The sequence below is a fragment of the Hyperolius riggenbachi genome, chromosome 5 (genome assembly GCF_040937935.1).
Source record: "Hyperolius riggenbachi isolate aHypRig1 chromosome 5, aHypRig1.pri, whole genome shotgun sequence".
Lineage (NCBI taxonomy): Eukaryota > Metazoa > Chordata > Amphibia > Anura > Hyperoliidae > Hyperolius > Hyperolius riggenbachi.
In genome coordinates this window covers 161,699,634-161,713,235 of record NC_090650.1, presented here as the reverse complement: position 1 = coordinate 161,713,235, position 13,602 = coordinate 161,699,634, and the positions used below count along the sequence as shown (strand labels likewise).

At 49.4% G+C, this 13,602-nt stretch overlaps 1 protein-coding gene across 5 annotated transcripts in view; it reads left to right on the top strand.

Annotated features, from left to right (window-relative positions):
- The window catches only part of AMPH (amphiphysin), a 1,183,179-nt gene that overhangs the window by 377,164 nt on the left and 792,413 nt on the right, over positions 1–13,602 (top strand). For all 5 annotated transcript variants that reach the window (XM_068236417.1, XM_068236420.1, XM_068236419.1 and 2 more), the window contains one exon: positions 573–648. In XM_068236417.1, coding sequence (XP_068092518.1) covers positions 573–648 — 76 coding nt within the window. The remainder of the gene's footprint in view (positions 1–572; positions 649–13,602) is intronic.

Sequence of the window (13,602 nt, the reverse complement as noted above, 5' to 3'; positions counted from 1 at the left end):
CAAAGGCTTCCGTGGCGGGAAATTTGAACAGGGATCCTGCACTGGAACAAGGGAACCAGAAGAGGAAAGGGAAGGCTTTTTAGAGCCTTCCCTCTCCTTAGGGGAGTACCTGTTTTTTTTTATTTTTTTTACTGCTTCATATTCACTTATACATTAATACAAACTATGATACAGTAGAAGAGGACCATGCCCAACTGAGCTTACAGATTGGGAGTTAAATATTTACAATAGAAAATTAAGCATTTCTAAATCTATTTATTTTTTTACCCATTGTGCAAAACATGAAGTAATATAATAGACTCTTTGTCCAAACAAAGTCTGCCAAATTATATAGTTATTTGTGCTGGACTTCTGTCAGTACATAATAACAGGTAAATGGTACAATGATATTCTGTTTGTCTGGTTCTATAAAGGAGTTTTTCCTACAACAGTGCCATTTCCCCCTATACTGCCACTCCCTTTGTTGCAGAAGGAGTGCATAAAATATGTACTGTAACTGTCTTAAAATATGCAATAATAATGATTTTGTTTTTCTTTTTTCTTTTTTCATGTGGTGGTTTATCAATAACCAGGCGAATTGGTTTCTATGTAAACACTTTCAAAAACATATCTGGCCTAGAGGCAAAGTTTCACAAGGAAATCACAGGGGTGAGTAAGTAAAACATGTCTAAAGTTTGTCCCAAATACAAGATTGTCAAAATTAACACGTTTATCCATATACAGTGGGATGCAAAAGTTTGGGCAACCTTGTTAATCGTCATGATTTTTTCTGTATAAATCGTTTGTTGTTACGATAAAAAATGTCCGTTAAATATACCATATAGGAGACACACAGTGATATTTGAGAAGGGAAATGAAGGTTATTGCATTTACAGAAAGTGTTCAATAATTGTTTAAACAAAATTAGGCACGTGCATAAATTTGGGCACCACAAAAAAGAAATTAAATCAATATTTAGTAGATCCTCTTTTTGCAGAAATTACAGCCTCTAAACGCTTCCTGTAGGTTCCAATGAGAGTCTGGATTCTGGTTGAAGGTATTTTGACCAAAAACTCTTTACAAAACATCTCTAGTTCATTCAGGTTTGATGGCTTCTGAGCGTGGACAACTCTCTTTAACTCACACCACAGATTATATTCAGGTTTGGGGACTGAGGTGGCCATTGCAGAACGTTGTACTTGTTCCTCTGCACATATGTAGAAAAGAGAAACCGAGAGCCCAATGTAGTGTAGTATGTATAGACAAAATTTGGAATTGTAAATAAGAGTATAAGTTTATACTCACAAACCAGGTTTACCTCCAGGCGACCACTGTATAGGCAGGTGAGGACATTGTCCTGTCCTCACTCAGGATTAAGAAGTCGCTCTCTGTAGATAGGAGAAAAAGGGGTATCCCCCTCCACCAAGGGTGGATAGTAATTGCTATGTAGAAACGAACAGAGGTGCCAACAGGATAAAATCAAATTGCTAAAAAGTTTAAAAATGCTTAGGAGGGACTTCTGGTTCCGGCGCCTACATGAACGGACGGTGGTGAACAGGCGCCCCCGGCCAGCCGTCCAAAACCACACATTGCAGCACTAAATAAGCCCGGCGAAGCCACTGACCAAGCACCGGAAAGCATCTTTAAGCCAGGGGGACATCGGATGGACCGCTACCTCACCTGGGCAGGGAGCAAGACACACCGAAGCCTCCCAGAGCAGCCAAGATGGCGGCGGGTAGTCCCGCTCAGCCTCCCAGCGGCAAGAAGAGTCATCACCAACCCGCATGTAACGATTGGTGTCAGCACGCAGAGAGAATCTGATTATTGGTGATCTGCAGTATCACCAAGAATACAGATATATACCTGATTGTTGATGATCTGCAGAATCACTGATAATACAGATATATTGCTAACCTCTAGACACCTGAAGCGTGTAAGTGTTTGATGTAACAGTGAGAATTGGACCACCGGGGTAGCAGGTGGTCCAATAAGTAGATGAGCTAGGCAGGAGAAGTTCCGAGTGGCACTCCTTATGCTGGCCTGTGTTGAAACAGTGTGAGTGTAGTAGAGGCTAAACCGTTCTCACCAAGTCACCGACGTCTTCCTGGATCCTTGCTGCTGGGACGTGTGCACAACGGACAATGTGAAGAAAGATCATGCATACCATAAGCCAGAAGAACAAAGAAGCGGAATTCCGGGCACCTTCCGTCCAAACCGTTTATTGGCAGTGACTTCAAGATAGATGGCTTTGATTCGGCACATCCATATTGTGGATACTCAGGTGGTGGTGAGATGTAGGTGGGGGGGTGCCGGGCACCAGATGGGGCTTGCGACGGCCATTTCGCGTCTTACTAGACGCTTGGTCACGCTGCGCTCCAATACCCAATACTTAATATTGGAGCGCAGCGTGACCAAGCGTCTAGTAAGACGCGAAACGGCCGTCGCAAGCCCCATCTGGTGCCCGGCACCCCCCCACCTCCATCTCACCACCACCTGAGTATCCACAATATGGATGTGCCGAATCAAAGCCATCTATCTTGAAGTCACTGCCAATAAACGGTTTGGACGGAAGGTCCAATAAGTAGAGACAGACTGTACTACAGTCAAGGACTCCAGGAGAAGGAGACCCTGACTGGTTTTGCAGCAGTGCCCCCTCTGGAAGGCAGAGGGCCCCTGCAGGAGGGCTGAGCACCCAAGGAGTGGGTGACAGCCAGAAAGGTTGGGCAGGCCGGGTCGGCAACACACTGACAGATAAAGTACAAAAACAGGAAGCTTCCAAGGTATCCAAGGCAAGCAGGGTTTGGCAACGGAATATCAGAAGTGCAAGGTACCGAATCAGAGATCAGAGGAGTGGTCAGGAAAGCAATACGTCATAACAGATATCAAACAATGCCTAGTCTGGGTGTGAGGTCCGTGGTCTCTACACCCTGGAACTAGTCTGATGTACAACAGAATGATAACACAAGTTCCCTAGTCTGGGTGTGAGGTCCGTGGCCTCTATACCCTGGAACTAGTCTGATGTATAACAGAATGATAACACAAGTTCCCTAGTCTGGGGTGTGAGGTCCTTGGTCTCTACACCCTGGAACTGGTCTAAGGAATAACACAGATGGTACACAGTATTCCTAGTCTGGTGTGTGAGGTCCGTGGCCTCTACACCCTGGAACTGGTCTAATGAATAACACAGATGATACACAGTATTCCTAGTCTGGGGTGTGAGGTCCCTGGTCTCTACACCCTGGAACTGGTCTAATGAATAACACAGATAATACACAGTAAACTGGGTAAGTGTGGATTCCCAGGTCCACCTGGTTCCACCACACTGAAAGATCTGACTAGGTCTGAGTGCTAACACATAGGCATTCGCAACGCCAGACAACCAGCAACTGAACAGCAAGATATATATATATATATATATATATATATATATATATATATATATATATATATATATATATATATTGAAGCGCTCTCCAGCGCCACCCAGCTCCCATCAACCAATCAACAACTGAGCTGGGATCAGCTGACCACCTCGATCAGCTGACCCTTCTCCTATTGGTAGAAAGAGCCTGTCTTGCGGCGCGCGCGTGTAGCTCTCCATCTGTGTGCACCACTGGGTCCAGCCAAACTAGACGCATGCTGCTGCGGGGGAAACCGCCACTTTGTGCGCGGACACCGCCACCTCACTGTCAGAAGGCGCGGCGTTTTCTCCGCAATCCGTCACACCGCACATGGGAGACGGACAGTGTGGAAGAGGAGAGCTTCAGAGATATGAGGGGCACAGACCTTACAGCCCTGGCCAGAGAGGTTGCCAAACAGATCGCGCCAGATTTACAAGCTATAGTGGAGGGGGCAGTAAGAAAATCTATGGGGTATATAAATAAGCAACTACAGGAGCGCAGCAGCAGATTGAAAGAGGCTGAAAAACGTATACAGCGGGCAGAAGCTGATCTAGAAGATACGAATAGGCAGCTAGATGAAACACGCAGACATGACGCAGCATTCTATGACCGACTGGAAGATCTCGAAAACAGATCGCGCCGTAACAATCTACGTGTAGTGGGCCCATGTAAAGCGGAAAGAGCGCATCGAGTAGGCCCCGCACGGAAAGAGGGGGACAAACGGCCACCGCGCATGGTTATGGTGCGCTATTTAGACTATAAAGACAAACAGAAGCTGCTCATGGCGTTTAAAGCCCGCAAAGAAGCACTGATGCATGAAGAACAGGGAATAATGCTGTTCAACGACTACTCACTGGCGGTTACGAAAAGACGCCAAGCCTTCAACCACGTGTGCTTAGAGCTGGTGACGAAAAACATCAGATTTGCTCTCCTATACCCGGCCACGCTGCGCATAACTTGCAAAAATGGAGACATTTTTATCTACAAACGCACGGAGGACGCTGAGAGATTTCTCCAACGATCGGGCATTGATGGTAGCCCTCAACGACGGGAAAGCCCCCCCAGCTAGTCCACGAGACCCAGACTTCTGAGGTGAGGTGAAACAGTCACGAATGACCATTCCAAAATGGAACTTTCATACATTGGAAGGATCCCTGCTGCCTTATTTTTAAGAACGTTAATAACATGGACGTGCATAGGCCAAATGGAGATTTTCGCTTGGAGATAGATGGAGGTGGAATCTGATTCATGTGGGGAAGAAGTGAAGTCCGAGTGGGTAAGAGACTGGACCATGGGGCTATTATGGATCATCCTTACGATTTTGGATAGTTTGATCCTGCCCATTACATGGCCTAGCCAAGGGATGGGGGGGGAGGGACCACACTCTGATCGGGAGTTGTATAGCCTACAATTATTTGTTGTGATATTTATCTCTATACACATATCTATCTGTATGTTAGAACAAGTTTCATGTGCCATCAAAGGGCTCAGCCATCTGCCACTAAACCAAGCAAAAGGAGTAACATGACTTTTAAAATTGTAACATGGAACGTAAAAGGCTTACAATCACCAAATGAGCGATCCCGGGTCTTACGCCATTTAAAAAAATTAAAGTCGGATATTGCCATGTTACAGGAGACAGCGGAGAGCAGAGGAATTTAAATGTTTGCAGAAAGGTTGGGTGGCATCATGTTTTGGCTCACCAGCAGTAGACAGAAAGGCGGGAGTTATCACACTAATCAGTAAATCGCTACGGGCAAAAGCAGAACTACTCCAGTGTGACGAAGCTGGCAGATGGCTGGGCGTTCGCATACATCTTGCAGGAGAATCGCTGATATTGCATAATGCATATGGGCCAAACACAGATAATAATTTCTTAGAAAATCTCCAGTGGCAAAAAATACTCCACACAACCACTAGTAGTGGGAGGGGACTGGAATGATGTCATGCAGCCAGGTGAAGATCGATCGGGTGGTCCAGGGAATACTTCCCGGCAAGACAGAGCCAAAAGTACAAACTTGACATGCTTCTGTACAACTCTGCAGCTGATAGACACCTGGTGCTACCTTCACCCATACGACCGGGAATTTTCATTCTACTCAGCAACACATGGATCTCTATCGCGTCTAGATTTCATTTTTGCAAACGAACAGATGACCAATCGATTAGTCGCGGCGGAAATTGCAGATATAGTTATCTCGGATCATGCGCCGGTGTCTGTGGAGCTGCATGAGAAAATTCAGAGGAAATGACATAATATGGAGATTGCCATCCCACCTTTATGGGGATGAGGATTTCCATGCTCTGTTAAAAGGCTGATGGCTCGAGTTCAGAGGGGATAATGCAGAACACAATAGGGACTCCCATCTCCTTTGGGACACATCTAATGCAATACTGCGAGGAAGAATCATGGCATATACAGCCACCAAAAAGAAACATGAATCAGCACTACATGGAAGCAGTAGAAAAGATGAGGCAGGCATATAGAAAATATAGAAATAACCCGACTAATGACACTAAAATTCTCTGGCAAAAAGCAAAGGCTGAATCTGACTATTGGTTTAAAGAAAGGGAATCGCTTCTCACGCCCTATCGTGACTTGAAATACTATAAACATGGGAGCAAAGCAGGCCGCCTACTAGCTTTAATGGCTAAAGGGCAGTTCTTGCCTACTGCAAACCATGCTCTCAGAACTGTAGATGGAAGAATAGTACACCATCCCAAAGACATAAACCAAGTCTTCACACACTTTTACAGAGACCTGTATGCTGCCCCGCCAGGGGAGGATAGGCCAGGGATGGACACCTAATTAGGGAAAATCAAACTTCCCAAGCTGTCCCAGGAGGAACTAGATGAACTAAATTCACCTATTTCAGAGAAAGAGGTCCAGCAAACCATCCGGGCCCTGGCCAATCATAAGGCTCCGGGCCCGGATGGTCTGCCAGGGGAATATTACAAAATCCTACAAAATGAAGTGGCTCCGATACTAATGGCAGTATTTCATAGAACGCTGAAAGGAGAGAAACTACTTGATTCAGGAAAGGAAGCATATATCAAGCTGTTATTGAAACAAGGGAAAGATCAACAAGAACCAGGCTCTTATAGGCCAGTGTCCCTGATCAATCAGGACATTAAAATAATGACCAAAATAATGGCTGATAGACTTGCTTGTTTAATGCCCAAACTGATAGACAAAGAACAGGTGGGTTTCATAAAAGGGAGAGCGGCAGTAAATAATATTAGAAAGGTTTTGATAGCCCTGGAACATACGAAATCCTATTCGCAAATGGTAAGTCCAATGCCATAATAACCTTCGATGCATGCCGAAAAGGCATTTGACGCTGTAAATTGGACATGGACTACCAAAGTACTAAGGAAAATGGGCTTTCAGGGGGCTTTTCTAAATATGTTTTCTCTCTTATATAGGGAACCAAAGGCCCGCATTTATACTTCTGGCTTTCTTTCCCACTTGGTAAAGCTACAAAGGGGGACGAGGCAGGGATGCCCTCTGTCTCCTCTCCTGTTTAATATTGCTCTAGAGCAGGGGTGCCCACACTTTTTTGGCTCGCGAGCTACTTTAAAATTTGCCAAGTCCAGGAGATCTACCAAAATTTAAAGTGTTACAGATCCCCCCCCCCCCCCCCCCCCGGTTGAACAGCCCCCAGGTACAAGTGCCTCCAGTATAGGTAGCAAAGTATAGGTCCCTTCAGCAAAGGTAGCTGGGTACAGGTCCCTTCACTGGGCACAGATGCCTTTAGCATAGGTAGGTGGGGATGGGTCCCATTAGCATAGGTAGGTGGGGATGGGTCCCTTTAGCATAGGTAGGTGGGGATGGGTCCCTTTAGCATAGGTAGGTGGGGATGGGTCCCTTTAGCATAGGTAGGTGGGGATGGGTCCCTTTAGCATAGGTAGGTGGGGATGGGTCCCTTTAGCATAGGTAGGTCGGGATGGGTCCCTTTAGCATAGGTAGGTGGGGATGGGTCCCTTTAGCATAGGTAGGTGGGGATGGGTCCCTTTAGCATAGGTAGGTGGGGATGGGTGCCTCTAGCATAGGTAGGTGGGGATGGGTGCCTCTAGCAAAGGTAGGTGGGGATGGGTGCCTCTAGCATAGGTAGGTGGAATGGGTGCCTCTAGCATAGGTAGGTGGGGATGGGTGCCTCTAGCATAGGTAGGTGGGGATGGGTGCCATTAGCATAGGTAGGTGGGGATGGGTGCCATTAGCATAGGTAGGTGGGGATGGGTGCCATTAGCATAGGTAGGTGGGGATGGGTGCCATTAGCATAGGTGGGTGGGGATGGGTCCCTGTAGCATAGGTGGGTGGGGATGGGTCCCTGTAGCATAGGTGGGTGGGGATGGGTGCCTGTAGCATAGGTGGGTGGGGATGGGTCCCTGTAGCATAGGTGGGTGGGGATGGGTCCCTGTAGCATAGGTGGGTGGGGATGGGTCCCTGTAGCATAGGTGGGTGGGGATGGGTCCCTGTAGCATAGGTGGGTGGGGATGGGTCCCTGTAGCATAGGTGGGTGGGGATGGGTCCCTGTAGCATAGGTGGGTGGGGATGGGTCCCTTTAGCATAGGTAGGTGGGGATGGGTCCCTTTAGCATAGGTAGGTGGGGATGGGTCCCTTTAGCATAGGTAGGTCGGGATGGGTCCCTTTAGCATAGGTAGGTGGGGATGGGTCCCTTTAGCATAGGTAGGTGGGGATGGGTCCCTTTAGCATAGGTAGGTGGGGATGGGTGCCTCTAGCATAGGTAGGTGGGGATGGGTGCCTCTAGCAAAGGTAGGTGGGGATGGGTGCCTCTAGCATAGGTAGGTGGGGATGGGTGCCTCTAGCATAGGTAGGTGGGGATGGGTGCCTCTAGCATAGGTAGGTGGGGATGGGTGCCATTAGCATAGGTAGGTGGGGATGGGTGCCATTAGCATAGGTAGGTGGGGATGGGTGCCATTAGCATAGGTAGGTGGGGATGGGTGCCATTAGCATAGGTGGGTGGGGATGGGTCCCTGTAGCATAGGTGGGTGGGGATGGGTCCCTGTAGCATAGGTGGGTGGGGATGGGTGCCTGTAGCATAGGTGGGTGGGGATGGGTCCCTGTAGCATAGGTGGGTGGGGATGGGTCCCTGTAGCATAGGTGGGTGGGGATGGGTCCCTGTAGCATAGGTGGGTGGGGATGGGTCCCTGTAGCATAGGTGGGTGGGGATGGGTGCCTGTAGCATAGGTGGGTGGGGATGGGTCCCTGTAGCATAGGTGGGTGGGGTGGGTCCCTGTAGCATAGGTGGGTGGGGATGGGTCCCTGTAGCATAGGTGGGTGGGGATGGGTCCCTGTAGCATAGGTGGGTGGGGATGGGTCCCTGTAGCATAGGTGGGTGGGGATGGGTCCCTGTAGCATAGGTGGGTGGGGATGGGTCCCTGTAGAATAGGTGGGTGGGGATGGGTCCCTTTAGCATAGGTGGGTGGGGATGGGTCCCTTTAGCATAGGTAGGTGGGGATGGGTCCCTTTAGCATAGGTAGGTCGGGATGGGTCCCTTTAGCATAGGTAGGTCGGGATGGGTCCCTTTAGCATAGGTAGGTGGGGATGGGTCCCTTTAGCATAGGTAGGTGGGGATGGGTCCCTTTAGCATAGGTAGGTGGGGATGGGTCCCTTTAGCATAGGTAGGTGGGGATGGGTGCCTCTAGCATAGGTAGGTGGGGATGGGTGCCTCTAGCAAAGGTAGGTGGGGATGGGTGCCTCTAGCATAGGTAGGTGGGGATGGGTGCCTCTAGCATAGGTAGGTGGGGATGGGTGCCTCTAGCATAGGTAGGTGGGGATGGGTGCCATTAGCATAGGTAGGTGGGGATGGGTGCCATTAGCATAGGTAGGTGGGGATGGGTGCCATTAGCATAGGTAGGTGGGGATGGGTGCCATTAGCATAGGTGGGTGGGGATGGGTCCCTGTAGCATAGGTGGGTGGGGATGGGTCCCTGTAGCATAGGTGGGTGGGGATGGGTGCCTGTAGCATAGGTGGGTGGGGATGGGTCCCTGTAGCATAGGTGGGTGGGGATGGGTGCCTGTAGCATAGGTGGGTGGGGATGGGTCCCTGTAGCATAGGTGGGTGGGGATGGGTCCCTGTAGCATAGGTGGGTGGGGATGGGTCCCTGTAGCATAGGTGGGTGGGGATGGGTCCCTGTAGCATAGGTGGGTGGGGATGGGTCCCTGTAGCATAGGTGGGTGGGGATGGGTCCCTGTAGCATAGGTGGGTGGGGATGGGTCCCTTTAGCATAGGTAGGTGGGGATGGGTCCCTTTAGCATAGGTAGGTGGGGATGGGTCCCTTTAGCATAGGTAGGTCGGGATGGGTCCCTTTAGCATAGGTAGGTGGGGATGGGTCCCTTTAGCATAGGTAGGTGGGGATGGGTCCCTTTAGCATAGGTAGGTGGGGATGGGTGCCTCTAGCATAGGTAGGTGGGGATGGGTGCCTCTAGCAAAGGTAGGTGGGGATGGGTGCCTCTAGCATAGGTAGGTGGGGATGGGTGCCTCTAGCATAGGTAGGTGGGGATGGGTGCCTCTAGCATAGGTAGGTGGGGATGGGTGCCATTAGCATAGGTAGGTGGGGATGGGTGCCATTAGCATAGGTAGGTGGGGATGGGTGCCATTAGCATAGGTAGGTGGGGATGGGTGCCATTAGCATAGGTGGGTGGGGATGGGTCCCTGTAGCATAGGTGGGTGGGGATGGGTCCCTGTAGCATAGGTGGGTGGGGATGGGTGCCTGTAGCATAGGTGGGTGGGGATGGGTCCCTGTAGCATAGGTGGGTGGGGATGGGTCCCTGTAGCATAGGTGGGTGGGGATGGGTCCCTGTAGCATAGGTGGGTGGGGATGGGTCCCTGTAGCATAGGTGGGTGGGGATGGGTGCCTGTAGCATAGGTGGGTGGGGATGGGTCCCTGTAGCATAGGTGGGTGGGGTGGGTCCCTGTAGCATAGGTGGGTGGGGATGGGTCCCTGTAGCATAGGTGGGTGGGGATGGGTCCCTGTAGCATAGGTGGGTGGGGATGGGTCCCTGTAGCATAGGTGGGTGGGGATGGGTCCCTGTAGCATAGGTGGGTGGGGATGGGTCCCTGTAGCATAGGTGGGTGGGGATGGGTCCCTTTAGCATAGGTGGGTGGGGATGGGTCCCTTTAGCATAGGTAGGTGGGGATGGGTCCCTTTAGCATAGGTAGGTCGGGATGGGTCCCTTTAGCATAGGTAGGTGGGGATGGGTCCCTTTAGCATAGGTAGGTGGGGATGGGTCCCTTTAGCATAGGTAGGTGGGGATGGGTCCCTTTAGCATAGGTAGGTGGGGATGGGTGCCTCTAGCATAGGTAGGTGGGGATGGGTGCCTCTAGCAAAGGTAGGTGGGGATGGGTGCCTCTAGCATAGGTAGGTGGGGATGGGTGCCTCTAGCATAGGTAGGTGGGGATGGGTGCCTCTAGCATAGGTAGGTGGGGATGGGTGCCATTAGCATAGGTAGGTGGGGATGGGTGCCATTAGCATAGGTAGGTGGGGATGGGTGCCATTAGCATAGGTAGGTGGGGATGGGTGCCATTAGCATAGGTGGGTGGGGATGGGTCCCTGTAGCATAGGTGGGTGGGGATGGGTCCCTGTAGCATAGGTGGGTGGGGATGGGTGCCTGTAGCATAGGTGGGTGGGGATGGGTCCCTGTAGCATAGGTGGGTGGGGATGGGTCCCTGTAGCATAGGTGGGTGGGGATGGGTCCCTGTAGCATAGGTGGGTGGGGATGGGTGCCTGTAGCATAGGTGGGTGGGGATGGGTCCCTGTAGCATAGGTGGGTGGGGATGGGTCCCTGTAGCATAGGTGGGTGGGGATGGGTCCCTGTAGCATAGGTGGGTGGGGATGGGTCCCTGTAGCATAGGTGGGTGGGGATGGGTCCCTGTAGCATAGGTGGGTGGGGATGGGTCCCTGTAGCATAGGTGGGTGGGGATGGGTCCCTGTAGCATAGGTGGGTGGGGATGGGTGCTCAATCACTTACCTCCCTCCAGCGGCGATGTCTGGTCTCCCCTCTCGCACTCGGAGCGCTCCGGCGGGCAGCACGATTGAATCAGGAAGGCAAGGCATGCGTGCGTGCGTGCGTGCCCGGCGCCGCCCCCAGCCATGACGTCGCGTCATGGCCTCTTCAGCCGCGCCTCCTCTCTCCTTCCCTGCTTCCTATTGGCCAGCGGCTGGCAGCAGAAATCGATGGGACAGCTGCCAGCCGCAAAATGTGACGGGATGCGGCCAAGTGGCCGCGATCTACCAAATAGGCGGTCGCGATCTACCGGTAGATCGCGATCGACCTATTGGGCACCCCTGCTCTAGAGCCATTGGCGAGGCTGCTGCATAAGTAAATTGGGGGTATTCAAATAGGCCAGATGAAGTTGGTGCAAACTTTATTTGCGGATGATCTACTTTTATTCACGGCACAACCAAGTACGGATTTACCTAGAGCCTTAAACATTATAAAGGAAGTGGGACAGCATTCAGGGTTCAAAATCAATACCAACAAGAGCGAGATCTTACCTTTATCCAAATTCGCTGACTCGAGGGAATTCGAGGGATTAGGACTAAAAATAGCAATAGAAAAGGTGAGATATTTGGGAATTGACATAGGAAGGGACTCTAGTTCCCTCTATTTGCATAATATTTCACCACTGGTCAGATCAGTCATTGCACAATTACAGAGCTGGGACAATATTCCCTTGGGAATAGCGGGAAGAGCTGCATTAATCAAAATGATCAGTTTTGGTAGACTCCCATACCCAATGCAAGTGTTACCGCTGCTATGGAAGCATACAGACATAACAGCATTAAACAAAGCATTTAGTAAATTTATCTGGAATAACAAACGAGCTCGCATTAAACTCAGCAGACTGCAACTCCCAAAGGAGATGGGAGGCCCTGGGCCTGTCAAATGTAAGGAGATACAATTTAGCGTGCATATTCAGACATGTCAGGGACTGGATAAGGGGTACAGAAGAGTTTTACAGTACCATTCTGGAGAGACATATAGCCGAACTACTGGATCTAATGGGTATTTTGCATTCCAATTGGGCAGTATTACCCTTACGCCTGAAATATAATTGTATCTACAGAGACACCCTCATAGCCTGGGCGGGAAGTAAGAAAGATCTTTGACCTCCCATGGAAAATCTCTAAATACACCCCCTTTGAGGGTAACCCAGGCTTTCAGCCAGGGCTGCTGCAGCCAAATTGCATCAGATGGACAGACAGGGGTATCACTAAATTGGGTAATTTATTAAACCTAAGAACACATAAATGGTTCTCATTCACAGAAGTGACTCGGCTGTATGACCTCCCAAAGTCAGACTTTCTGGCATATGGTCAGGTTAAATCTTTTGTGAAGGCTCAACTGAGGAATATATCCACCATAGCTTGTATTCACCCTTTTGACAGGTTTGTGAGACCAGAGGGAGGAAAAAAATAATTGTCAGACATAAATAAAAAGAATTAGCTAGTCTGGGGGCACAAACGCTCGCTATCAGAAACATGTCAAAATGGAATACATTTTTCACGATTCAGGATTTAGAGCAGAGAATATTAGATGTACTGTATCAACTGTATCAGACAGGCAATTGTCAGTGAGAAATGGAGAGAATCACATTTACTAATGATCTTCCATGCTAAATACGCATTTAATATCAGGTATCAGTCACCTAGACCAGGCTATATAGATTACTGCCCGAAGTGTAAACTAAGTCAAGCTGATATGTTCCACTGTATATGGAACAGCTTGACTTAGTTTAACAGCTCCTGTCCAATGATCCAAAATTACTGGGATGAGGTTCTTGGATATGCTAACCGAATAGGCAAAACCAAGTTATCAAAAGATCCTATGATCCTGCTATTTAACTCTTTTACTAAAGGGAATGATACAGCAAGGCTTTCTACATTACTGCATGATATATTTATAGCAGCAAGAAAAGTAATATATAATAGATGGATTTACCCCACCTGCCCAAATATCTGGGACCTACAAGAGGAGCTAAGACATTTAATGTCACTGTAAAAACTGAACGCTAGCATCCACAAAGAAAAAGGCACCAAGAAATGTTTCAAGAAATGGAAACCTTTTATGCTGGACTCTTTCTCCAATACAGATCTGCGCATTATAGTGACGCCCTTCAAATATACCACATGGGACTTAACCCACATGGCGGTCTATTAAAAACCACCAGGGGGCAGCAGAGATGTTTGAATTT